At 51.1% G+C, this 26,750-nt stretch overlaps 1 protein-coding gene across 1 annotated transcript in view; it reads right to left on the bottom strand.

Annotated features, from left to right (window-relative positions):
• Positions 1-26,750, bottom strand: part of DLGAP2 (DLG associated protein 2) — a 452,087-nt gene that overhangs the window by 339,256 nt on the left and 86,081 nt on the right. The window contains exon 3 of the mRNA XM_033104757.1: positions 3,777-3,831. Coding sequence (XP_032960648.1) covers positions 3,777-3,831 — 55 coding nt within the window. The remainder of the gene's footprint in view (positions 1-3,776; positions 3,832-26,750) is intronic.

The following is a 26,750-nucleotide window of genomic DNA, read 5'->3' as shown; positions in this document are numbered from 1 at the left end:
ACCGTCTGCTATGCGCTCTTTCAGCCTTAACACCTGCTGTACCAAACTGGAACCCGGCGAAGGGCTCTGTTCAACAAACAGGACTCAGAGTTCACGACTAACAGCTGTGGACGCTGCTCTGTGGGGCCCCGACTGAGAACACCGTGGGTGCTGGCTGGACGGCCTGGGGCACGGACAAATGCCACAGGAAAGGCCTCCTGTCTGATGGCGCCATCAGAAGTCACACTGCTGATCAGAGATGCCAGCCCCTCATGTGACCCCGCAAACCTGAGAGTCGGGGGCTGAGGGCCCATCACCAGGACCCTGACAGACAGGGTTTGGCGCTCCTTCCCTCTCCTCCTCCTGGCGCACACCTTTCTCAGGTGCGATGATTACACACCTGTTCCCAGAAAGGTTGTGATCATTTCCAGGCTGCTCGCTGTATCACACCAACGGGCGGGAGCGTGTAAAGCTGTTTAAACTTCCGTAAAAACTCCTGAATGTGATGTATCTTTCTGGTTCCATTACATAAAAACATGTTTTGTCAAAATGCTCTTGTAAACGACCCTATCTGACGGAAGCGCTGCATGCGAGTAAGAAACGACTGGGCGGTACCCAGTGAGACACAGCGACTCTGCATGCACAGAGGAGCCCGGCACGGAGACTCACGGGGGAGCAGCGAGCTGTCCACGACCTTCATCTTTCTAAAGGCTCAGCAACCTGGGACCCTTCCCACCCCCAGAGGTGACCACATAAACACCAGACACCCCCGTGAGCCTGCCCTCACTGCTCCAAGGACAAGGGGAACGTCTGGGACTGACCATCAGGCAGCCCTCTGATGCCACGTACTCCGGAAGAGTGAGACTGGACTGCTGACGCCCCGGGCAGGGAGCCGCGTGGGGCCTGGGAGCTGACACGTGCCCTGCTGGGGCCGGCAGCCTGGGCGTGTCCCTGGGCTATCAGCTATGGGCTATCGCAGCACGGCCTCACCCTGCAGGCTCCCGCTGGGTGGCCAGAGCCATGCTGCGCCCACGGTGACGCTGGCTGTGCCGCGTGTCCTCGCTCCGTGACACAGTATAGCTGCGAGCACGGCCATATGCGGGTCCTGGAGTCCTCCCGGCATTTCATCAAACTGGGGGTGGCCATGGGGACCCGACACACATGGTGAAACAATGTTTTGGATACATTAAGACAAACAAACTGTATTATAAAAGGTACTTCACCCTTTCCCCCGGAAGGTGACTGGCAGCTACTCTAGGGACAAGCAGCTGCCACTGAGTCTTGGAGCCTCTGCAGGGGGCTCGGTGGGGCCAGGCCCCGCCCTCAGTCCAGGGAAAGTGAGGGAAGCTCTGGCCTCACCGCAGGGCCCCAGACTCCTCATCAGGGGGAGCGAGCTGCTGTCTCCAGGTGGCCTGAGGCTGAGGGACGGTATGTACAGAGGCCTGGCCGGGTGCTCCTGACTGCTACCCAGGGACTGAACTGAAGAGAACTGGAGTCAGAAAGGTAACAAGCTCTCGTGGGACCTGAGTGGGACCTCAATGCAGGTTTCCTTCCTCAACAAGCACAAAATAGACATTTAGTGCCGTGCTTTCCTTAGTATTTCCACCCCAAATTTTATATACAAATTATTTCACAACCACGTGCTTTCACTGTCAAGTAGAGATATAACATACCTCAAATAATCAAGTACCACCAGACGCCCAATCTGTTTGTGGTTTCGTTATTTGGTTATTACCAAAATTTGCAAAGTCAGTCCTACTGCTTGGCTGCAAAGTCAGTCCTACTGCTTGGCTGCAAAGTCAGTTCATTCCTGAAACTTTGGATTATTCTCAGCAGTCGAATGGGCTGTGTCCTGATAGACAGGAGAGAAATGTTGCAGCTCAGCTGAGTCAGAAGCCCCGCCCAAGTGCAGCCTAAATAAAGGAGAATTCCTTCCGTGCTCTCCTGCCTCAGCCTGACGTCCCAAAGGACAAGACAGTCCTGCAGCACGCCCCATGAATCGAGACAAGGAAGCCAGGCCACCTGAGGGCCGAGTGGCCCCAAGCTCTCCACGGCTCGGCGCCGCACGCACACAGGGAAACATATGCCTCACCTACACTTTCCTTGGTGGAAGGTGCTGCCGACCTGCTACATAAGCCTGGTACACGTGGATACGTGCACACTGTGAGATGTGTGACACTCTGACAACTTAGTACAAAGCATTAAAGTAACTACAAGAGATCTGCTGCTTAGAGGGGAAAAACACTGCCTTAAAAAAACCTATAAAGACAGGTTAACTGAATCCAGAAAGGAGCCACTCAAAATAAAGTATCTGTGAAGAAACCACTACTCAAAAAGGCCCCAAAAGCACACAGTACGTGCCCCAATTCGGACAACTCTAAGTGCAGTGTCCCTGAGTCCCAATCAAGACCAGCTGGCAGCCGGGCTGGGATACAAAGGAGCCACTTCCTCTGAGACCAGCAGCCTGTCCAGTCGGGAAAACAGCCTGGCTCCCCCAGAGCTTGAGTGAGGGGGAGAGAAGGACCCACGGACGACATCTCAGCAGCCAAAGACCGCTACTCACGTCCCGAGGGCCCCCGCAAGTCCTCCCGTCACCAGCGTGCCTCTGAGCCGATCTCCACCCCTGCTCACCCCACCCCTGCAGGCCCAGGGAGGTGCCAGCCAAAGGCAGGTGCAGCGGCCGCTGGCTCTATAACCATTAAATATGCTACAAACACAGCTGAGAAGAACTAGGTGAAGAAACAGCGACAGCTCTATGCACTTGTCTGAGAAATAACGACCAGTCATGGCCTCTGCCCATCCTCACAGGTGAAATCAAAGACCTTGTTTTCCCCAAACACGCCGGCTTTCCATTCCACACTGCCTTGTCACTCGCCCAACGACGGCCGAGGAACCCCGCCCGCCAGCCATTCGGTAGAGGTGCTGCGCTAACAAAAGTAGAGGAAACCCCAACCGGTGAAATTCTTCTACCCAGCAGAGGAGTCCTTTACGATCCATTTCTTCATGGCCAGAAAATACCTAAGACGGTGTCAGTAACAACTGTCCTGGGTGCACGGAGGCCGCTGGTCACAGGAGTGAAGAACCCACAGAACCCGGCCGAGAGCACGCGCCCGCTCCACCTGCCCTCGGGACATGCGAGGGTTCTTCCCTGCCGAGCGCACCTCACACGGGAAACCTCGCACGGAGAGGGACGGAGTCGTGGGTCCACAGAAAGCACACTGCACACTGATTCTTCTTGTTTCTTATCTTTACAACAACAAAGTTCCAAAGGTTGTTTTCAGCCTGTTTTTCCCTCCATCATGTTTCCTTACAGCAGTGCGAACCTTCACTCACCACCTGCAGCCACACACATGTGACCTACAATGACGGCTCACAGCACCGTGCACCCACCCACGGCAACGCCGGCCCTTGGTTTCATTCACGGACATGCTGAAGACGTTGCAGACCTGCCTGCAGATACACCCAGATGCAGGCCAGGCTACCGATAACGGAAGTTCACTAAGTAAGCACAATCAACACAGAACAACTTTGAAACTAATACACTCACCCTTACAAGACAACCAGTTCCCCTTAAAAATCCAAGAAAACAGTCATCTAAACCTATTTCCTTTGTCAAAGAAACTCCGCTCTCCGAGCTCAGGTCACAAGTCACTGGAGAAGTGACTCATCCTCTCTTGGTTCATTTCGCTTGCACTGACACACCTGAACCCCGACACAGCTGTCACGCGACTGTACTTCTCCTTCCCACTGACATAAACCCCGTGAGCTTGCAGCAGCAGCAGCAGAAATGCGTTTACCTGTATTCCTGTCCGGTAAGATGCAGCAATGCTTCTGCAGAATGCCAGGCAGCACCTGTGTCAAAACAAACAAAACACGCATGGTTACCACTCGGGCAGAGAAGGCATTACCTCGGCAGGTGTTTTCTAATAAGGCCCCCGGCGCTGCACCGGGGCCTCCTAACCACCTAACCAATGACACCCTAAGGAGGCTGACGGCAGACGGTTTTCTCCGCAAGCTGATCAGGTAAGCGTGTTGCTTACTACGCGGTACTGCAGCGGCCATGCAGGCCGGCGGGTCCCCAGCGTGGCGGGAAAGCTGCAGTGCAGGGACTGCCAGCAGGCCAATGGGCCCACCAGTTTCTGTGAAGGCTTTGGAAATGTGGGGTGCAGTTAGGGCCTGAAAAGGGAGGCGCTGGAGCAGCACCCTGGGTCTGTCCTCTGGGGCCCAGCAGAGGCTGTTGTGCAGGCTGACTCACAGCCACGTGAAAGGAGCGGCTGTTTACATTCAGCTTGGCAGTAACAGCGGCGGAGACACCGTACTTGGTAAGTGAACAGAAGGTGGAAATAATGGGAAATGGCTTCCCCAGGATACTCGGTGACGTGGTGAGGCGGCTGCAGGGCCAGACCTCGAGGGGCAGATTTACGACTACACTGCCCTCAACTCAGAGTATCGGCATTTGCAAACCTGACAGTCTTGGAGAGTTTCAGGATCTGAGGCGCAGCAGGTGCAGCAATACCCGAGTCAGGGCCCAGCCTCACTGTGCCAAGTGCGGGGCCGGAGGTTCCGCGGCAGGTCTGACGCACAGGGGGCTGCCGGCAGGTGGGGAAGAGGACAGCGCCGCGGGGACAACGGGCTCGGCCGAGCGCCAACCGCTGCCTACCTGTGACAGCAGCACTGTGCAAGCTCACGCACACATGCACGCTCACATACGTGTGTGCTCACACACACGCTCACACTTGCAGTCCTAGTCTCCTTGTGACTGTTTCCTTCTTTGGCACAGCCAGCTCGGCCATTCATTCCCGGTTTCCAGGATTTCCGAAGGGCCTCCCAGGTTAACACCAGGAGAGAGACAGTCTCCCTACTCTGGAGACACAAGCGATCCTGTGAGCTGGGAAATGCTGCCATCCTGTGACCGGCCCGGAGGAGGAAAGTAGAACACGTACAGGCAGCGGAGAGGAACAGACTCGGGGCTAGTGACTAGTGACGGTCAGAGGGATGACATGGCTTTCCGCTGCGGCCTGGCGCCTGTGTCACTGCCCACCCTCCCGTTGACTTCCCTGCTGGGAGCGTAACTCCCCGCTGTTCCCACTGTGACGATGGCGCTCCTGGAGCCGGCCCCTCAGCGCCAGGACGTGGAGTCTGAGCCCTCGGCTTCCTCTCACGGCAGACCTTCACCAGTGAGGGCCTCGTGAGGGAAAGGCTCCTCCCCCGCGTCCAGCGGCCCTCCCTCCCCAAGGTCAACTGCCCATCTGTGTCTCCCGTGACTGGAGACAGCAAGACATCAGCTGTCATCCCAACCGGAGCTGGGTCTCAGCTGCTCATCAGTCAGGCGGGAACAACGTGTCTATTCGCCGAGCACTGGGGCTGCCGAGCCGGCATTGCCTGCGAGTGCTGGCAGCTAACGACGCTGGCACAGGAACGCCAGGGGTGGGACCGCGATCAGGCCGGGGCTGCCCTGGCTGACGACCGCCCTGCTCCCCGCTCAAGTCCAAAGTCCCGCTTACAAGTTCACTCAACACGTTTATGTATCTCCTTTGAACTGCCTGCCGAGCAGAATTTCTTTTTTCAGAATTCCTTCAGTCTTGAATACGTCTCATTATGCCAATTTCCTACTTCGCCCCCTGTGTCACTCGACCTGGCCCCGTCAAGCAGACCACCGTCTGCAGGTCCTCTGCCACCATGAGCACGTCACCGTCACCGGTCCGCTTCTCAGCAGACAAGCGCTTTGCGTCCTGAATTAAAGGAGGCCACGCCCCCATTCTCTCAGTGAGAAATTCAAACCACAGGAACATGCACCGCGGTATCTGTCGCCCCCCGGAGGCCTGACTTTCTATACTCTGTACGCACAGTTTCGATACTGAAAACTGCTACTCCATTCCTGGAAATTCAAAATATTTCTCTTTTCCCAGAACTTCTGTTTTTCAGAAATTGGACCTTTGAACCTAATTTTTCAAACTTCTCACTACTGTTTTCCATTTGTCTTTTTGTTGTACTTTCTGCAAAGCTCTCGAGCCTTCATTCCAACACCACCCGTCTGCTGCATACCGCTACCTCCCACGAGTGTGTCCTCTCCGAGGCCCTCCTGTGGCCCGCCAGCCGGCCGGGCCTGGCCCACACCTGCCGCACGGCCGTCCCCTGGCAGCTGGGCATGTCTCCCTCCATCCCCTGGGCGCCTGTTTCCAGTGAGGTCTTCCTGCTCATCTACATGTTTTCCCTGGTGGTGGCGTTTTCCGAATCTGACGCTCCTTGCCCTCCGCGTCCACAGTTGAGACTAAGGCCTTCACATCACTCGTCCGCCTGACATGTGGGAGCAGGAGGCAGCCGTCAGTGCTGCTGGCCCTGGGATGCTAACGGGAGTGGGGTCCGTGTGGTTGGAAAGAATTCCCCGCAAACTGATGGCAGCTGCCAGGGGTGACAGGGACTGACATGAGACGTGCAGCTGGGATCGGCACCTTGGTGGGAGGGAGTGGGCGGGGGCCGTGTACACAGCATCGCTCGTCCTGCTTTTGGTTTTTCAAATCGAAATTGTTCCCAAATATAAAGTTTTTTTTATGCAAAAGTGCTGCTTTTCTGTCCTCACCCGTTCGTTTCTGTTGTCTCTCTGGGTGAATGCCTCTTCCTTCCTGCGATCAGTATTTTAATCGACCTTCAGTCTTATTTCCTGTGGTTCAAATATCAAGTACATGGTTGTGTTATTTGGGTGTGTGAGATACACTCTGCAACCCCACGCACTCCGCCAGGTGGGCGCACCCCTGAGAAGCACACGGCCATGCGTGTGCACTCCTCCCGGCCAACGCAACCGTGGAGGACCCGCCTGAGGTCTGTCCCTGGCAGAGGCTGCGTCCCAGGCCTGCTGTGGCACGAGGCTTCACGGCCCTTCATTTCGGGGCTGCCAGGGCTCATGACTTGCACGCGTGCCTGAGAGTGTTTCCTCTGCCTGCCCTCTCGCGTGGGGTATTTAAGGTAACTAAGCGACCAGGCGCCTGGAGCACACACGGCGAGGAAAAGGCGGGGACCAGAGCGCACGTCCACAGACTCCCAGCCCAGCACTGATTCAAGGCCGCTGGCCTGCTCAGCTTCACACGGGCGGGGGTCACAGCGCTGCCAGCTTGGACCAGTCGGAGTGCGTCCTCATTGGGGCCCTGAAACAGCCAGCCCGGGAAGGTGGGTGTGGCACGTACGCGGTCCTGGCATGGGACGGCTGCTCACACGCTGTGCCGCGGCTGTCACCTCTCAAATGCAGACACACGTCCCGAGCTGGCTGTGAGGGCTCAACGAGGTCACGCACACTAGACGCTTGGAAGGGCCGACTGGGCGGCGGGAGCCTTCAGGGCTGCCATGTCACTGCCCTCATGTGTCAGGCTGCTGTGACAGACCAGCACAGAGGCACACACACGGGGGAACCGTGATGCAGAGGGAGGCCATGAGCCCGGGACCCGGGGCTCAGCACGTGAGTGCTAGGCCATCAGCGTCCTCGTCTGTAGAATGGGAACGACACAGGGACCAAAAGAGCTTTGACAATGGGATTCGTGTGCTCCCTCCCACACAGCAAAGGTCACGGGCGCCTGCGGCACAGACCCCAGGGGGTGGAGGGCTTGTGAAGCCACAGCAGGAGGGCCCAGGAGCCCACATCAGCCTCCGCACAGAGCCCTGTGGGCTCGTCCGGGCTGTCAGTCCCCAGATGAGTGAGTCCAGCCACTGCTGCCAGCACAACACCTGCTGGACGGCACAGCTGATGGTCCACGATGAACATGAGGAAACTAGACGGCGACGGATAGGGTTACACCCTCCGTGGTGGTGATGGTTTCTTGGGTGCAGGCACTCGTCCAAACTCATTAAATTATATGCACTGTATATGTGCGGTTTTTGTATGTCACTTGCACCTCAGTAAAGCTCTTAAAAAAGACTTCTGCTCCAAATTTTCAAGAAAGTTCTGCTTGCGCCTTTGAAAACACACATAGACATACTCCACACCCACGCGCACACACACACACACACACACACACACACACACCAGAATCTGCATTTCTACCAAGCTCCCAGGTGACAGGGGTGCTGCTGGGCCAGAAAACACTAGGAGAGCCAGTGGACATGGTCAGGCCGCGAGCAAACACAGCAACACATCCGTGAGGCTGTCCTTCCGTGCGTGCCGTCAAACAGGACTTTTAGTTGGCAGGGCGGCTACAGTGAAAACTCAAACACACAGAAAGAAGAACACAAATGAAAAAGAGTTCAAATGGATTTTTGAAAGAAAACTGCAGACAGAGGGCTTTCTCAGAAGAGCTGAAATCTGGGACCTGTCTCGGGAGCGCATCTACACAAGGATCCTCAGAATCGGCTGGAGAGGCTTGGGGCTCGGGAGCACAGTTACCCCAAAAGGTAGGAGTGAGGCGGCGGCTACCAATCTACACCCAGAGTGGACGGCCCCCAAGTTCCCTGCCCACCAGGCGGCCCCGCCGTCTATGCACCCCAAGAGCCCAGCAGAGGGAAGCAGAGCAACACAGGCTCCCAGGAGGAGCCCCAGGGAGACCGGAGACGTGCTGAGTAGAAACACACACACTAACCAGGCTGCCGCCGCCCCACTCCCACCTCTCACAAGGGGGCGCTGCCTGCCACCTGCCCTTCCCACCGTCCCAAGTGGGACACGGGGCTGTTCTTCTGAATAATAGAAATGGCCAGGAGAGAACACCTCCCCAGTGAACTCTGGCCACTAGGCCACTGGTGGTGAATTCTACCAGCCAGTAACCCCATTCATTGACAACAACAAACTCCCACAAATTTTTCATATCTCACATTTAATGAAGTTGTACGGCTGAGAATGATCACACATTTAAAGAAAGCCCCATTTTGGGAGACAATAAAAGAGACAGAAAAACAAATTAGTGAAAACAGAAACATTTTAGGAAACGAGAACATTCTGAAATAATAATAATTCAGTAAGGTAGAGAAGATATTTTATCCACAAAAAGAGGATCCTATACTTAGAAAAATTAACAGAAAAAGAAAGAGCTCTTGGCAATTAGAAAAACGAAAACCAAATCTCTAAAAAAGAGCTGAATATAAATTCAAGGAAATATCCCAGAAAGTGGAGGAAAAAAAAATCCTGGGGAGATGGGGACAAAAAGGAGGGAACATAAAATTCCTTGGCCATTCCCGGAACATGCTGCCTGAGCAGTGGAGGTCAGAATAAATCATCTGTGAACAGAACAGACACAGCGTCGAACAAACCAAGTCCACAGATCAGAACTCCGTGAACTGCTGGTTCAAGAGGCCCACTGAGCACCCGGGACAACCAATGAAAAGCGGTCGCCTGACACGCCTTAGTGTGAACAACCAATGAAAAGCGGTCAGCCTGACACGCCTTAGTGTGAACAACCAATGAAAAGCGGTCAGCCTGACACGCCTTAGTGTGAACAACCAATGAAAAGCGGTCAGCCTGACACGCCTTAGTGTGAACAACCAATGAAAAGCAGTCGCCTGACACGCCTTAGTGTGAAAATTCAGAAGACAAGAAGGGTTCCAAATGCAACCAACAGACAAGATACCAGAAACTAGAAAATTCAGAACAGTGCTTTGCAAATTCTGAGAACAACACATGACTGCCAACGTCAGCCATCAATGAAAGACAACACTGTCATACAAGCGCGGCTCAAAACCAGGGACTTCCTCCCCAACCCCACGGGGCATCTACAGGAACTGCTCCGTCGGACGTACTCCACCGCCACCAAGAGGAGAGCCACAAGAAGCAAGGTGCCTCCCAGGGAAAAGTGGAGGAACGTGCTGGGGAGGGTGCGGGGTGAGGCGGGCCTGAACATGGTGCCCGGGCTGGGGGCCAGCTGGAGAAGGAGGCAGAGCGCCAGGACAGACGTGTCCCCAGAGAGAAATGGCTGATGTTGAACATGGAACAGAGAGAGAGATGTGATGACGACCTTACGGAATGATCCTCGCTTATTTTCTTAAACCAGTTAACAACGAATAAAACATGTTGCATAAAAGAGGCCTAATCTTATACATTGAATGTGATGAAGTACTGACTTCTTCACAAATGAGGCCGCAGCCGGGGGAGTGGAGGGGGGCGGAGGTGCTGCCGGGCTCTGGCCTCACCACCACCCACCACAGGGGAAGGCCGAGGGGGGCATGGCTCAAAGAGGGAAAGAAGGCATCTCTGGTGGGCGCGTGAAGTCCCAACTTTGCTCTTCATCCAAGCCTCTCAAAGCTCCTTCACTTTGTATAGTAGGTACATGTATACATTAAACGAAATTAAAATGAAGTCATATGTATGGCACATCTGTACAATGATTTTACAGCTACGAAGAAGCAGTACTAAAATGTACTTAAGAATATTAAAATAACCAAGACACCTATTTGGACTTCAAGCGCTTCTATTAGACATTTTATAGTTCTCTCATTGCACTGCAGACACATCTCTAAACACCTAGTCTTTATCTCTTTATTCAAAATCCATGTCCAGTAAGTTTTCCAGAGAAAAACAAACACTGGCTTAAGATCCAGAAGAAAATCTAAGCAAATCTGACCCAATCCAGAGAGATACCTTATGATAAAATGTTTATGAAGGGCTACAAAATAAGGAATTAAGGATGAGCCAAAAGCTAATACTTAAGCTCCAGTAATCAAAACAGTGTGGTATTGGTGCAAGAATCGTCCGATAGATCAGAGGAACAGAACAGAAGGCCCAGAAACAGACCCATGAAGTGGAGCCGACTTGTCTTTGACAAAGGAGCCACAGTGCTAGAACATCCACATGCAGAAATAAACAAGTAAGTCACATTCAAATAAGTTACACTCTTCACAAAATAATTCACACAAAATGGATCAGAGACCGAACTGTAAAATACAAACTACTATAAAACTCCTAGAAGATAACACAGGAGAAAACCGAGATGACCTTGAGGACGACAATTACTACGTACTCAGGTACAACACCAAAGGCGGGGTCCATAAAAGGCATAATTGACAACCTGGACTCAACAATAACAAAAGTAACAAAAGTAACTAGTTTTACTAAAAACGGGCCAAAGACCTTAACAGACACTTCAACAAAGAAGAAATAAGCACGTGAAAAGATGCCCCACGACCTCTGTCATCAGGAAAATGCAAACTGAAACGGTGACACACCATTACACGCATGCTGACAACATGTGCTGGCAGGACGGGAACCACAGGACGTCTATTCACTGCCACTGAGGACGCAAAACGTAAAAGTCACTTTGGAGGACAGCTGGGCAGTTTCTTACAAAACTAAGCACACTCTCACCATAGGATCCAGTAGTTGTGCTCCTTGTAATTTACCAAAAAGGAGGTGAAAATGACGTCCACACAAAAACCTGCACATGATGTTTACAGCAGCTTTAGTCATAACTGCCAAAATCTGGATGTGACCGAGACGCCCTTCAGCAGTTGATGGATAAACTGTGCTCCATCCAGACAGTGGAGTATTAAAAGCACGAGAAAGAAATGAGCTCCCAAGCCATGAAGGGACCTGCAAGGGCCTGAAATGCATCTGACTGAGTGACAGAACCCAGTCTGCACAGGCTGCACACTGTGTGATCCCAACTCTGTGACATGCTGGGAAAGGCACAACTATGGGGACAGTGACAGATCAGTTATTGCCAGGGGTTGGGGGAGGGGGGAACGGGGAGCACAGGGGATGTTTAGGGCAGTGAGACTCTCTGTGTGATGCTGTGATGGTGGATACAGGTCACTGCACATCTGTCCAGATCCACAGGAGTGACACCAAGAATGACCTGATGTGAACTGTGGACGCTGGCCGATGACAACATGTCCAGGTCAGTTTATCAGTCAGAACAGCCTGACTTTCAGGATTTCCAGGTCTCCTCAGGAACCAAAGGTTCCATTTCTGAGAGTGAAAAGCTGAACACTCTGCTGTGACCTCTTCACGGGGGAAGGCCACATACGGGCCACACGTTCTTGGTCCAAAATGACTGTCCCCATGACAAATGGAACACGCCCAGGAAAGGCTGCAGATATTTTCATTCTTACAAAAGAGACCATTTAACTTAATTGTACAGAATATTTACCTGAGCTTAAAAATAGCAAAAATTGGCGCATAGTGGGTTTAGACGAGCTGTTTCACAGAAACCCACAGAAATCTCTCTGGCTCACTCCACATCCATCTCAGCCAGGGCACCCCAGGAAACAGAGAACAGGGTGTCCCCTCACTGGCACTTCAGGCAGCTCCCACAGGGCCGTGTTGCTTTCACTGACACTACACGAACATGGCACGAGTCCCATGGCCACACCTCGATGGGGAAGTGCAGCGTCCTGCGCGTGTGCAGCGGTCGGGGGACCTGCTTTGACCTGCACGGCCGCTGGGCCACACAAAGGCCTACTGTCAAGTGCACTCCACGCTGGAGCCATGCTGCACAGGTGGACGTTCCCTGTGGGTTGTTGGTTGCCATGGGAACCACGGGTATTCTAAGATGAGCACAGAGCAGGCACGAGAGCTGCCGCCTGGCACTGCTCAGTAGCAGCAGCGTGTCCCCCTTGAGTGAGACCCCAGAGGGACAGGCCTTTCTCACCCACCTTGTGTCCCAGAGCACCTCACACAGAGCTGGGGCTCTAGAAACACTTTCTAGAAGAATAGGTGGTTAACAGTCACAGACAGGCTCACAGATAAGAGCACGGCTGGACTCCGTCAGGAACTCGTGTCCCCATGAGGACTCGGGTCCCGGGAAGACGCCACACGCTGTCCCAGGCAGCTGCACAGCTCTTGCTCCCACCCGCAGCGCTCAGGGCTCCATTCCCCCTGGTTCGCCTTTATTACTTATGATTCCGTTTCTGACAGGAGCCACCCTGCGGGGGGCGAGGTGCACTCTTCCTCAAATGCACACTTCGCACCATTATGGGGCAGCACGGTACCTGCCACCACCACCGAAAACTCTCTGTGCCACAGTCAGCTAAGGACCTCAGAACGTCCCCTCTTGTCACAGCCGGCCTCATCTAAACCCTGTGGACATTGCAGGTCCTCCCCCGATTCTGGGCAGCCCTGCTGGACGGGTCAGGGCCTGACCCCCAGAGTATGCAGTGGGGAGCGGGACCCAGACTGCAGACCCCCAAGCACTGACCCCAGTATCAGGAAAGAGGAAGAAACGTCCCCAAGGAAGTGTGCCAGGCGCAGGGAAGGCCGGCCAGAGGTCCCCTCGGAGCAGCATGAGTGACAGTTTTCGGGAAGAACACCAGAGAGGTGTGTGCCACGCAGAAAGAACACCACGTTCTAGAGTCTCTGCCAGGGAGGAAGTAGATGGCCCTCGGGTGGGCGGGCAGGTGTGTGGCCGGTGTGGGCGATGCCAGAGAGGGCTTGGGTCACTGTGCTACCGGCAGGGACCAACAGCCTTCACAGAAATCTTCTTGTTTTTTTCAGGAGAAATATTTTATTTATTTATTTTTCTTTTGTATCGCTGGCTAGAACAATTTTTATTAGTTTCAGGTGTACAAAATAATGCACTAGACATTTACACCCGTAACAGAGTGATAACCTTCTGATGACACACGCAAACGTGCACCTCCGAACGGCAGCTCGGAGGGCAGTGCAGAGGGCACCTCAGCAGTGGACTCCTGTGACCAGTTCCACGGCCGCAGTACACGGGAGGATGACAGCAGCCGGACCTGGCAGGGACGGCGGGACGGAGGAGGGCGGGAGCTGGGGAACAGCACCACGGCCCAGAAGTGACAGGAAAGGATCCGCGGCGACTCCTGTAATTCTGCACGAGGCTGCAACTGTTTCCCCAATTGTGTTCTCCCCCGGGGAAAGAGCCTCTCGGCACAGACGCCGAGGAAACTATTACACACTCACTGGCATCGGTGATCCCCAGGAACGAGCACCCCACACAGCCCCGCAGGAGAATCCGGACTCTGACCGGGGCGTGCTGTGCTGGGTGTGGTTAGCGGTTACACTTACACTCGCAGTGGATCGCTACGCTTCAATATTTCCACCACAAACCAAGACCCTGATTGTGAACCCTGTGCAGCCAGGAGGCAGAAAGAAGACAGTGTCCACGAGGCTGCCCAGCTTTGCTCCAGGGCAACAGATCGTTCTATTGTCCACCCAGCACCCTGTATGACTCAGCCAACACAGACTCCATGGAAAGCAAGGGGGGCAGCCCCAAGCACCCGAGAGACAGCAGTCCTCACGTGGGGAGCCAACCAAGGCTGGAGACGGGGCTCAGGCCAGGACCAGCCAGACAGCTGCTCTGCCAACAAAAAGGAAGGAAACTGACTCCACCCTACGAACAGAGTGCGCACGGCTCACAGAATCCGCGACAACACAGCCACCGACGCACAACTGAGACTGCAGACGGCTAGCTGTGTGCAAACCTCAGCAGTGTCACCCCAAAACCCAACTCAGCATGAGCGCTGAGAAATTTCTCGTGGAGACATTCACAGAGCAAAAGACATCCTGGGGAGCAACCCAAAGGGATGCCTGCCAGAGGTGCAGAGCGAGACCCAGACAACACTCACGTAAGAAGGGCGTTTCTCCTCCAAATATCTCTGACTGCGTTTATTAACTTCTCCATTAAGGAACCATTTCCAGAGTTTCAGAGAAACGTGAACACTGGGCCTGACGGCGGCCACGACCTCGGTGTCCAGGAAACCGCAGAACTTAACCTCTCCCGGCACACGTGACGTGCCACGACCACCGCCACGGTGTGCGTGTGGGACCACTCAGCTCTCAGAACGAACTGGCTCGGCCAGGCGACGGTGGGACTAATATATTCCTGTTACATTTCGCAGTTTATCCTGGGACTCAAAGTGACAGACTGTATGTTACCAATAAAAAGAGAGACGAATTGGTGGGAGAGGAAAAACTGGCATTCTTTTAAATTTATTTCTACTGATGTGTTAAACTGTTCCAATAGCCATTTTGCTTTCAAAATATAATATTCTGAGAAATATGGAACTGAAGAGGACGCAGATTCTCTGGGGAGATACCCTACAACCCGCCTGACGCTCCGGGCAAATGTCTTCCATAAAACTGAGGGGTAAATGAGACTCCCGGGCAGGCTAAGTCCATGCAGCTCTGTAAACTCACAGAGTTTACAGCTCAAATCGAGATCCTCCCTATTCTGGGTTGTAGAACTTTGCTGAACGGCTTCTGAAAGCAGTGTGTACGGCTACACGGATCACTGCACATCACACAGCACGTCGTGTCTGCAGCTTCCGGAGAATATCATTTGAGCTCAGCAAAATGGATGTGGCTCATGTTTGCTCATCCAACCCCTGGGGGGCAGCTGCGCCACCTGTGCCACCAGGTGCGTGCGTCCTGGAGACAGAAGTGCACGGTCTGACTAGACAGGCTGGGCCGTGCACGCTGCTGTGAGTGGGGTGCTGGGCTCCCCCATCCTCAGAGGAGGCGCTCAGCGCCATCCAGGGGGGAGGAGCTCTTGGGGACCCGCGGGGGAGGGGGCGGGGGAAGCCCCTTGAATAGGAGTCACCCAGCAGTCGAGGACACTGCTCTCCACAGAGGCCCCCACCTGCAATGCCTCACCAGCACAACTGACCATGTCCCCAGCACTGCAGAGTGGACGCAGACCCGGCAGACAGAAGCCCATGTGTGTGACCGCGGACGCCATCCTGGAAGCCACTGGCGGGTCTTATGCAAAAACACCAGCAGCTCTGCCCTGGGAAGGTGAGTCCCAGCAGATGCCCGGGGGCCTGCGCAGGGAGAACGGAAGAGGCTGGAGAGTGTGCAGAGGATGTGGAAACACTCTGCTCAGAGGAGTGAAGAGGTGAAGAGGGCCACGCCTGACACAATGAGGTCACGAGGTGGGGAAGCCGACAGCCGAGATACAGGCGGGCAGAAACATCCCACCGCGCACGGGAAGGACCCTCCAAACTCAGCAGAGGAGGAGAAAGGGACTCAGAGCCACTTGGGAGGAGCGGGAGGAAGCTGAGGACAGGATTTCTACACAAAATCAGACAGCCTGTTGATCGCTGAGAGGAGGGGAATAAAGAAGGAAGTTGGGGAGCAGGAGGAACACGGTGAAGAAAAAAATCCCACCAAGGGCAGACATAGGGGGGCGCGTGTGGACAGGACACAGAGAAAAAGGTGCTGGTAATAATGGGGACTCAAAGTGGACACGGGCTGGGGTCTGGGTGGTGTTTTCCATCAGCCTCAACTGCACCAACGCATGGTTTTCCCCAGCAGCCATCACCTCCTTGGGGTGTCGCGTGGAAAAGATCAGTTATGGACTTCAGCCCCGCGTGGAATTTTGCCAAGTAGGAAAATGAGAGATGGGGAAGGAGATGAATAATGGTTTCATGAGGAACTGTGCACATGTGTGTATGTGTACATGTGTGTGTAGATGTGTGCATGTATGTATGTGTCTGCATGTTTGTATGTGTATGTGTATGTGTGCATGTGCACATGTGTATATGTGCATATGCACATGTGTATGTGTACATGTGTGTGTAGATGTGTGCATATATGTGTGTGTGCATGTTTGTGTGTGTATGTGTGCACATGTGTATATGTGCATATGCACATGTGTGTATGTGTACATGTGTGTGTAGATGTGTGCATATATGTGTGTGTCTGCATGTTTGTATGTGTATGTGTGTGTGCACATGTGTATATGTGCATATGCACATGTGTGTATGTGTACATGTGTGTAGATGTGTGCATATATGTATGTGTCTGCATGTTTGTATTTGTATGTGTATGTGTGCACATGTGTATATGTGCATATGCACATGTGTGTATGTGTACGTGTGTGTACATGTGTGCATATATGTGTGTGCATGTTTGTATGTGTATGTGTACGTGTGCGTGTGCACATGTATATGTGCATATGCACGTGTGTATGTGTACATGTGTGTGTAGATGTGTGCATATATGTATGTGTCTGCATGTTTGTATTTGTATGTGTATGTGTGCGTGTGCACGTGTATATGTGTATATGCACATCTGTATATGTGTACGTGTGTGTAGATGTGTGCATATATGTATGTGCATGTTTGTATGTGTATGTGTGTGTACGTGTGCATGTGCACATGTGTATATGTGCATATGCACGTGTGTATGTGTACATGTGTGTAGATGTGTGCATATATGTATGTGTCTGCATGTTTGTATTTGTATGTGTATGTGTACGTGTGCATGTGCACGTGTATATGTGCATGTGCACATGTGTGTGTGTGCATGTGCACGTGTGTGTATGCATGTGTCGGTGGATGTCTGTGTGTCCATGTGCATAAGTGTGCCGTATTATGCATGTGTGTATGTGTGTGTGTGCATGTGTAGTGTGTACATGTGTGCATGTGTGCGTGTGTGTGCATGTATGTATACGTGTGTGCATGCATGTGTGTACGTGTGTGTGTGTTGACAATGCTTGGAATCTGCTCTCAGAAAATTCCAAACATACAATACAATGTTGTTATGAACCACAGTCACCACTCTGTGCATCACACCCCAGAACTTACTCATCTTATAACTGAAAGTTCCTACCTTTTCATCAGCATCTCCCCATTTGTCCCAATCCCCTGACCCCTGGCAACCACCACTCTATATTCTGTTTCTACGACAAAAGCATTGTTTTCCCCAGTTTCCACATATAAGTGATACCATACGGTATTTGTCTTGCTCTGTCTGGCTTATTTCACTTAAAGTAATGTCTGCCAGGTTCATCCATGTTGTCACACCTGGTATGATTTCCTTCTTTTAGACAGACAGGTAGGTAGACAAATAGATAGATAGACAGGTCGTGAGGTAGGCAGACAGGCAGATGATATAGATAGGTATCTCACATTTTCTTTGTCCATTCGTCTGTCAAAGGACAGGGGACACTTAGGTTGCTCCCTATCTTAGCTATTATGACTAATGCAATAAACATAGGAGCTCACATATCTCTTTCCAGATCCTGATGTCATTTCCTTTGGACATATGCCCAGAAGTGGGATTGCTGATTCATATGGCAGTCCTATTTTTAATTTTTCGAGGACCCTTTTTACTAGCTGTACCAATTTACATTTCCACCAATAGTGTACCAGGATTTCCTTTTCTCCAACAAATAATCTAATTTAAAAATAGGCAAGGACCTGAACAGACACTTTTCCAAAAAACACATGCAAATGGCCAACAGGTACATGAAAAGATGCTCGACATCACTAACCGTCAGGGAAATGCAAATCGCAGCGAGATGTCACCTCACACCTGTCAGCGTGGCACTGGCACAAAGACAAGCGCTAACACGTGCTGGTGCACACGTGCAGAAACGGCGGCCGCCCAGTGCACCGCAGACCAGCACACCACCCACCTCGGGACTCCACACTCCACCAGTACAACCAGATGACGGGTGTGAACCCTTAGCCGGTACTGTACGGAGGAGAACTGGAGGATGAGAAGCTCGGGGGAGCCCACTGAGGGTCAGATCAAACATCACACAGGGGCCTCAGAGCAGACGAAATGGGATGGGATTCGTCTGTAGAACAATTTATGCCCCAGAGTATGACTGAAAATAACACAGCAGCCAGCTAGTAACCAGTGACGGTTACCAGCTAGATGTTGTCAGGGAAACAGAGGAAAGAGACCTGGCCAAACCCACTGTCCTTCCCGGTGACGTGAGCATGCAGAGCTGTGCTTCCCTGAGAAGCCACAGCCAATACGAACACTGGGGGAGGGGGCCCAGGGCAGACATCACTGAAATAATGCAGCCAGTCACTAAGCAAACAAGCAAGCAGGTAACGAGAGGTGCCAATTCCGAGAGCTGCTGCAATGTATGATGACAATGTACAGTTTCAGTGCAAATTATGGAACACACAAAGAAACAGGAAAGTATGACCCATACACCAGAAAAAAATAAACTTGAAGATAGATCAAGCGATTATGTAAGCTGAAGAAAAGAGAAAAAACAGAATGAAGAAAAGTGAACAGAGCTTCAGAAAGATGAGATACCACAAAAGAAATAACCAGAAATACCTACAGATAGCAAAAAAGAAAAAAGAAAAAAAAAACCCACTAATTAAAATGCAACATTAGAAAACATTCATTTAGTGCAAAAAAAAAAGCAGTAAGGAGAACTAAAAAATGAGAAAGACCCAAGACAAATGGAAAACAAAATATGAAATGGCAGATATAAAACAAAATAACAAAATAAATATGAATGGATTAAACTATCTAATCAAAGGCACAGATTACAGAATAGAACAACAACAACAACAACAAAAATCAAACTCTACGCTTTCTAGGGGATCTGTAGATTTAAAGATACGAAAGCGTAGAAAAAGAAATACCCTACAAAGAGCAACCCCAAGAAAGCTAAAGTGGTGATACAGATATCAGACAAAATAGACTTGAAAGCAAAAAGTGCTACTAGAGATTTTAAAAGAGGCTTTTTAGAGTGATGAAAGGGTCCTTCAGCGAGCAGGAGCATTTGCAGGCGAGCTGAGAAAGATGTCATGGCTAAGTCACAAACAGTGACTTGACGCAAAAAGTGAAATTCTTGGTCCTTCTTCATTCTTTGACATACACTTGACCCTTTTTTATGTACAAAACCATTGCTTGAAACGTTCTCCCAGCTTCTATATTACTCTGACTTTCCTCCTCCTATGGCTTTTTCTTTACCAATTCACCCCAGATGTGGACAGTTCCCGTTGTATGATCTGTGTTTCTCCCGTGCTAAGCTCCCGGAGCTGTCATTGGCTTTTATAGCTTGTCATTCACTGCTGTGTGACATGACCCGCCCTCCCCCAGGGCGTCCTCACATGTGGGGCAGCCCCCCACCCCGGAGGCTAGCTGCCCCCTGACCCCATCCTGCAGTCTTCCATCAGTTCCCTCTCCTTTCCAGGCACAGTCACGCTATTGGGGACATGTCCCCCTGCCGGGCACTGCTGGAGGCTGGCTCACTCCTCACTATATGGCACACATCCAGATCGCATGACCTAGATTCGGGGAACAACCTCTCCAACCATCACGGGTTCTCTGAGCAGTCCCTGGTCCCTAAGACTTCCAGCTACGAGTCAAGATGATGAGTGCATATTCATTATGAAGACAGACGATCCCTTTCTTTTTTATTATTATGTTTATTAAGTCCAACTTATGCAGCTACGAGCCAGGGGACAGACACGAGGTCTGGGTAATTAAAAAGCCTGTGCTTCAGATGTGGTTTTCTTTCTGGTGATTAACAGTGACTGGCAATCACTTTCCACAGAGCAATATTAAGAAACATCTATTTTAATTACTGTACATTCAAGCTCTTGGAGTACAAATACACACAGAGTTTTCTTTTGCTAAAGCAGAAAACGTGCAGCGCTTCCTCAGCTCGAGACAAGAAGTGCTGAGAAAGCGCTGGGCACAGGGTCCAGTGGTGAGCGGGCATGCTCTGGGGGAGGTGCAGTAGGCACACGGGGCCCCCCAAGTCAGTCCATCATTCGCAGTTACTCCAGGGACATTAAAGAACGACAGTCAGCAATCAGAGAGGTTCACACTGACTCCCAACCACACAGGAGCTGTTTGCGGGTGGCTGGCCGGTGACAGAGGGAGAAATGGCTGATTGGCTCAACATCATGCAAAGCGGCACATGTAAGTGACACGGAAGAGCAAGGGCAAGAGTGAGAGGGCAGCGAGGGGCGATGCTGGGAGCACGTAGGGCTGGTGGGTGGGGAAGAGGCCCGCGGGCAGCCGGCTGACCACACGGGGCTGGGAGCTTTCCTAAGAGGGCCGTTTCACATCTTCCAATTCTGATATGTCACCGTCATCATGGAGGACCGAGAATACCAGGAGGCACTGACAGAAAACTCTGCAACCGTCCACTTCAGCATCATTCCCAGACTGCCTGACACGTTCATCTCCACTCTCTAGGAATTCCTGATTTGAGACGGCATCAGATAAACTCATCACCTAGAAGAGGGACATGGCATCTGGCCATGAGACGGTGGCACTGACAATGTATCAGACACACCACTTCCTTCCAAGTCCCGTGCCCACGGGGGAAAGACTCCCGTGCCAGCAGGGGGGCAGAGCTGACGGGACCGAGTATTTCTGGGGCTCCTCTCTAAAATCACCTTCAGAAATGACAGCACACATTTGGGTCACCCACGGCCATGACAAATCACCATTTCCCTGTGGACCTGCTGGGTAGTGTGGATCCTGGAGCTGTGACACAGTGCAGGCGTTCCACTGCCCCGGCCTCTCCAGTGACACACTGTCAGGTGTGTTTCATCAAATTACTAAGATGGCGCACTTCTTACTATATAAGTGTCTTATGGATTCAGTTCCAAGATTTTCTCAGTCAAAAATAAGAAGAAGAATACGTGGCACTCCAAGTGCAAGCATTCCCACGTGGACAGTGAAACAATACACGAGAGCAGGAGTGTCACCGTGAGTGGGGACAAGTAACCGTCCCCACGAGACGTAACTCATCTGTACCTGGAGGGTAAGTGCCACACAGTTATACAATAACAAGTGATCATTTAAGACAAAAAATAAGTTTTAAGAGTATATAAAAACTATTTTATTTCTCTCATAGGCCCTTTTCTCATTGTATCCTTAAGGTTAATCATACTCCTTAACTATGAATAATACAGGAAACATGTGAAAACATTTTTAATTATCCAGAAATAAAACATAAGACCATTTTGGAAACTGATGGCTTTCAATAATTTGAAGCAATGGATTCATGGTTAACGGCGCTCATGCAACTTCTTAAAAATAATATTTTAAATGTTGAACTATCTTCAGACACTAACAAACTTTTTCAAAATGAGTATGAAATTGGTACAGGTGTCACAAGAAAGTTGAGTGAATACGTTCATGATAAATGCCTGAGTGGGTACAAAATATACTGCTTACTTCAACACTGCTGGGTTCACATCCTAGAATTTTATTCAAAACAGAATTACTCAAAGTTTCATTTCTCCTATTTAAAAAAAAAAAAAACCCTAATGAATAGGGATTACATACTGCAAAGTCTGAGACAGCTGTCCCAATCTGAAGTATAGCTGACAAGGTTAAAATGATGTCTCACATTAAATAAGAATACAGCCAGCATCAATGTGATTTATTCAGAGTCACTAAGGCCCAAATCTAAAATTCTGCAGAGATTTGTGTCTATCACTAAAAATTACTGTCACCACGTCCAGTTAGAACTCAGAACATAAAAATCCCCATGACCTAACATATATTGTTGTCCTTCACGCTCCAATAGTTTGAGCATCACAGTGAAGTGACCCTATACTGAGGACCCAGCACCTGTCACAAGCACTGTGACCTCGTGCCTCCTTCCTCCTCCCACCAAACTAGGAAAAACACAGCTTTAAGGGTCGGTGTTTGCTAATGAAACCATCAGGGGCATGAAGTTTAAGTAGCTAAACATACTTGAATTCAATACATTCCAACATAAAAGTGTAAAAAAAAGCTGACTGAATCTGGGAAAGACGCAAGTGTTTGTCATGCAGGGTACAAACCCAGCCTTGACAAAGATAAAATGTAATTTGTGGACTCCGCCTCTGAATCAGCGTTCAACGGGCGCTTTAGCTGAGGTGCCAGCAGGTAAACAGGGTAGTAGGATGGCATTAGAGGGGGAGACAGTTCACAGTCGCAGGGACAGAACGGCGGAAGTCCTGACCCCACTGTACATCCATCTGCTCCAGAAGGGAGGACAGCCATCCCGTGGGAGAGGGAGGGGCCCGTGAACACGACAAAGACCCAGCGAATTCCACCCTGGGCACTGAAGCAACAGGACAGAACCAGCTCTGAGCAGGTTCTCCCCAAAGCCCCCCGGACAGGAAAAGCTCCACAGGACTTCAAAACAGCAGATCCAGGCTGGTTCCCAGAAAGGAGGAAGCGGTAGGTTATGGACATGAATGGCACTTACTAGTCTACGCTCAGTGTTAACGATGTCTGGGGGACACGAGCCCCTGGATGGCATGCGAGCCTGCAGCAGGCCACGGGGAACGAGTCCCGACTGACTGGCTGCGTGGCGTTGTGGTACGAGTCGGTTTCCCGGCACCATGAAGACCCCCTCAGGCTGTGGTCTTGTCCTGAGACATGGGTTTGGAAGAAGGTGAGGGGACGGGCACCAAGCCCATGTGGCCGGGAATTAAAAACTGAATCACTGAGCCAGAGGATCAGGGCGGGTAGAGACGCTGCCCTCAAACCTCGGGGTCCCGAGCCCGCGAGCTCCCCACCGTCAGCCATCCACCTGGTGTTGTCAGTGCCCACAGGTGTCGACGGGAAGTTATGACGGCACCGGAAATGGAGTCAGTGTGCAACGCAGGCGGGCAGAACTGGTCCACAGGAGGGAGGACCCAGTGGAAGATTGGGGACAAAAACCCGGAAAGACCTTAGATCAAGCTGGAATGACAGGCCTTACCAGGCACTGGGTTTCCAGTTGCTGGGCGTATTTGAAGAGGGGCTGCCTGCCATGTGCTAAGAATGCAGAAGAATCCTGGAGACCAGATGGATTCTGTCCCACCAGCATCCTTGACCAAAAAGAAAACCGTTGAATAAACACTACCTACCCCAAACCCTGTCCTAAGAGCATATTTTTTCCTTAAAAATTAAGCCGAAACCCATGAGAGTAAGTGGATTAGAAGACTATGCCCTACTAAAGATTGCCCTTAACCCACACAGATTAAACAGGAATGTCAGAAATAAAAATGAATGTTTTTACTCTCCGGGCACTAATCCATCACACAGCCTGCGCCTGTCCCGAGTATAAGGAAAACGAAGCGGGCAGACCAGCTGAGGACGTGGAAACACCCGCGGAAGCCTGTCCCCACTAGGGACGTGAACCTCAGATCCATGGCTAAGCAGGTGAGCGGCAGACTTTACAGAGAGAACGCCGTTCAGGTAAGCAGGCTGTTAGCACAATCCTAGCTATCCATTTTATCTTTCCCACAAGAAAATGCCACAGAAAAGCGTGTACTGGAGAGAGGGGCATCTGGAAAGGGACGGGTGAGGAGTCGGCTGGAGAACTGCCCAGGTGGTGTTCCCACGGTGGTGTCCAAACTGGACCCCGCCTGAGGCACATTAGAGTCAGATCAACAAAGAGAAGGCGGCTTACAAGGGGGTTGAAAGCAGACTGCAAATCAAGACAGAGGCCAGGAAGTCTACAGCACAAAGTTAACATCAATCGTAACAGCCAGAAGCCAGGATGAAGACTCAGACTTGCAGCTTGAGCTCAGCTTTGAGAAGTGCCAAGAAGCCTCCCTGCATCGTTCTGAATGAACGGGGTTCCAGAGGGGCAGCTGGGGGGCCCACTGCTTGAGGTTTCCATGCACACACCCATCGAGCTGAAGGCCAGTGACGCAAGGAGTCGGTGCGGAGAGCAGCGCCCGTCCATCAGTGCCCTCACGTGGCCCCAGCGTACGAATGAGGCAACAGGCACAGAGGGGCGCCCCCATCACTCAGCTGAACACTGGACGCTGGAAAAAGTTCAGGTCACCCACAAGTTTATACTTGACATTCTTAAGTCCATGTTCTGGTTTTCCTATGTTTGGGAGCACGTACAACTTAAAATTTCAAAGAGGAAAAGAGATGTTAAAAGGAGGGGGTATACAACTTGTCTTATCATCATCAGTGACAAGAACACTAATGAATGTAAATATCAAATTTTATTTTAAAATGCCCTACTATTTTAAATGGTCCCTTAAAAAAAAACAAACTCCCCGTTAGTGCAGGCCCTGGCCACCTGTCAGAGCTTCCAAACACAGCTACCAGTCCCCACGTGATGACTGTGAGACAGCAAACACCGAAAGGAACACTGCTTCCCGGCCACCTTCAGTCCTACATTTCACTGTGCCCCATTCCTGGGGAGGGGAGATTTATTAATCAGTAGAAAGTAAGTTAAAATGTCCCATCAGAGCACCTGACAAAGGACCAAAGGGCGCCTCCCACGGCCACTGCATCAGCCCTCACAGGTTTCTGGCCAAAAGGTGTCCGGACACCAGCCAGATGCCGACGGGTACTGAGGTGCTGTTTCCGTCTGCACTGAAATGGGAACCAAGAAATCACTCTTCGCAGTGACCTCAGGCCATCCAATCTTAAATAGGGGGACTTCATCATTTTTGTTGTGTGACAATCAAGCAGCCATTTAGTGACATGGGGCTTCGTTGAGAACTAGGCCACTCAAGCCAGAGAGAAAACCATGCCAGCGGCACTGATACGTCCTTGGATGACCCTGATCGCGTGGCGGGAGGGAGGGTGAGTCCACACCGACATCCACTCCAGTCCCAACACCCTCCCACTCAACGAATCACGCTCGTCATGTAACCTTCTGTGACACATGGGCGCGGTGTGCAGCAAGTTCAAATGAAACAGTGCACGCATAAACAACTCATAAGTAACGGGGTACGACGACAGGACTTGGGGCACATACCTGAAATCTACATATCTGAAAGGACACGCACACTGCTCAACTGACTCGTGGCAATGGAGAAGTCCTTTAACTTCCCCAATGTTTGATCAATTATATAATGCTAATAAAAAATAAAATAGTGTTGAGACCAGGAGCCACACAATCTTATCTGTATGTGTGTTGACATTAGGCTTCTGGAAACTTGGAAAGTGACCACTCCAAAAGCTGAGGCTTCAAATTAAATCACTTCCACGTTTGACTCCAAACACGTGGACTCGGAAGCAAGTGCAGACATGGCCTGTTCTAAACCACTAATCTCTCAGAGAAGAGAGGAGGAGGCAGCAGAGCTCAGTGAATTTCACGGGGCCAACAGCTATTCCCAGGAGTAACTCGGGACCTAGTCCTGCCGTCAGCGCCCTCTGCAGGACACCTGAGAAAGGGACCCGCCAGCCTCGGGCACAGTGCTCCCTGCCCTGGTCGGAAGGCTGACAGAGGTGACGATTCAGCCTTGGGCTCATGTCTTCCTCCAGATCAGGTTCAGGATTTTCTCCTGCCTATAACACAAGGTTTTCGTCCCCAACTGTCTGCTCTAACTGTAGGTGGGAGTGAGCCAGTTAATTTCTGAACACTTCTGCCCTCGGCATCGCTTATCACGCATTTCCATAGTGCAAGCAGTTCTCAAAAAGCAGTTGTAATTTATTTCAAATCCAATTATATTTGGACATACTGGAAGAACCACAACCACATAAGTCCATGAAACCGTGAAAGGATTGTTTCTACATATATTCCAGAAGAAATTACAGGAAACTGTGTCAAAAATGTTGATATAGAGGTCATCGGCATTGCTTCCAAAAGTCTGCTAACCTAAACAGCTGGTGCGACGAGGATTTCCACGTAACTGGCCTTTGAAATAATTTCCTAGTGATTTGAAAACGACAATCTGCATGTATTTACACTGAGCCACACAGTATCATCGAGGAATAAAATGGCATGTGAGTTATCAGCGGAGAATAATCTCTTGGCAGAAACCGCAAAGCACCTACCAGAAACGCATGTCCACTGGGAGGTTAGGAACAACCTACTGCCCCAGTGACACAGTCACACAATAGTGAGCAAATGCCACTCTGTGTGAGCCAGTGTCAGAGGAACACTACCAGGCTTGCTGTGTCAGCACTGTTGGAAAACAACTGCCGTGGTTAAAACTGTCCCGTACATGCTTGTAACTTTCTGAATAATTCCCCAGGGTATTGGAATTCTGTATTTGATTTCATATTCTAAGGCACAAGGTTTGTAAAATTCCTGTTTAGAATAAAAGCTGATCAACTACCTTTGAACTTACCTATTCATTTATTCTTTCATTCAACAATACCACTATGCAGCAGGAGCTAGGCTAGAAGCTACGGACACAAGAAATATTTATTCTTTTTTAAATATGTC

This window comes from Rhinolophus ferrumequinum, chromosome 4, assembly GCF_004115265.2.
Source record: "Rhinolophus ferrumequinum isolate MPI-CBG mRhiFer1 chromosome 4, mRhiFer1_v1.p, whole genome shotgun sequence".
Classification (NCBI taxonomy): domain Eukaryota; kingdom Metazoa; phylum Chordata; class Mammalia; order Chiroptera; family Rhinolophidae; genus Rhinolophus; species Rhinolophus ferrumequinum.
Note: the sequence above shows the minus strand (reverse complement) of the source record. Positions and strands in the feature narration are given on the sequence as shown.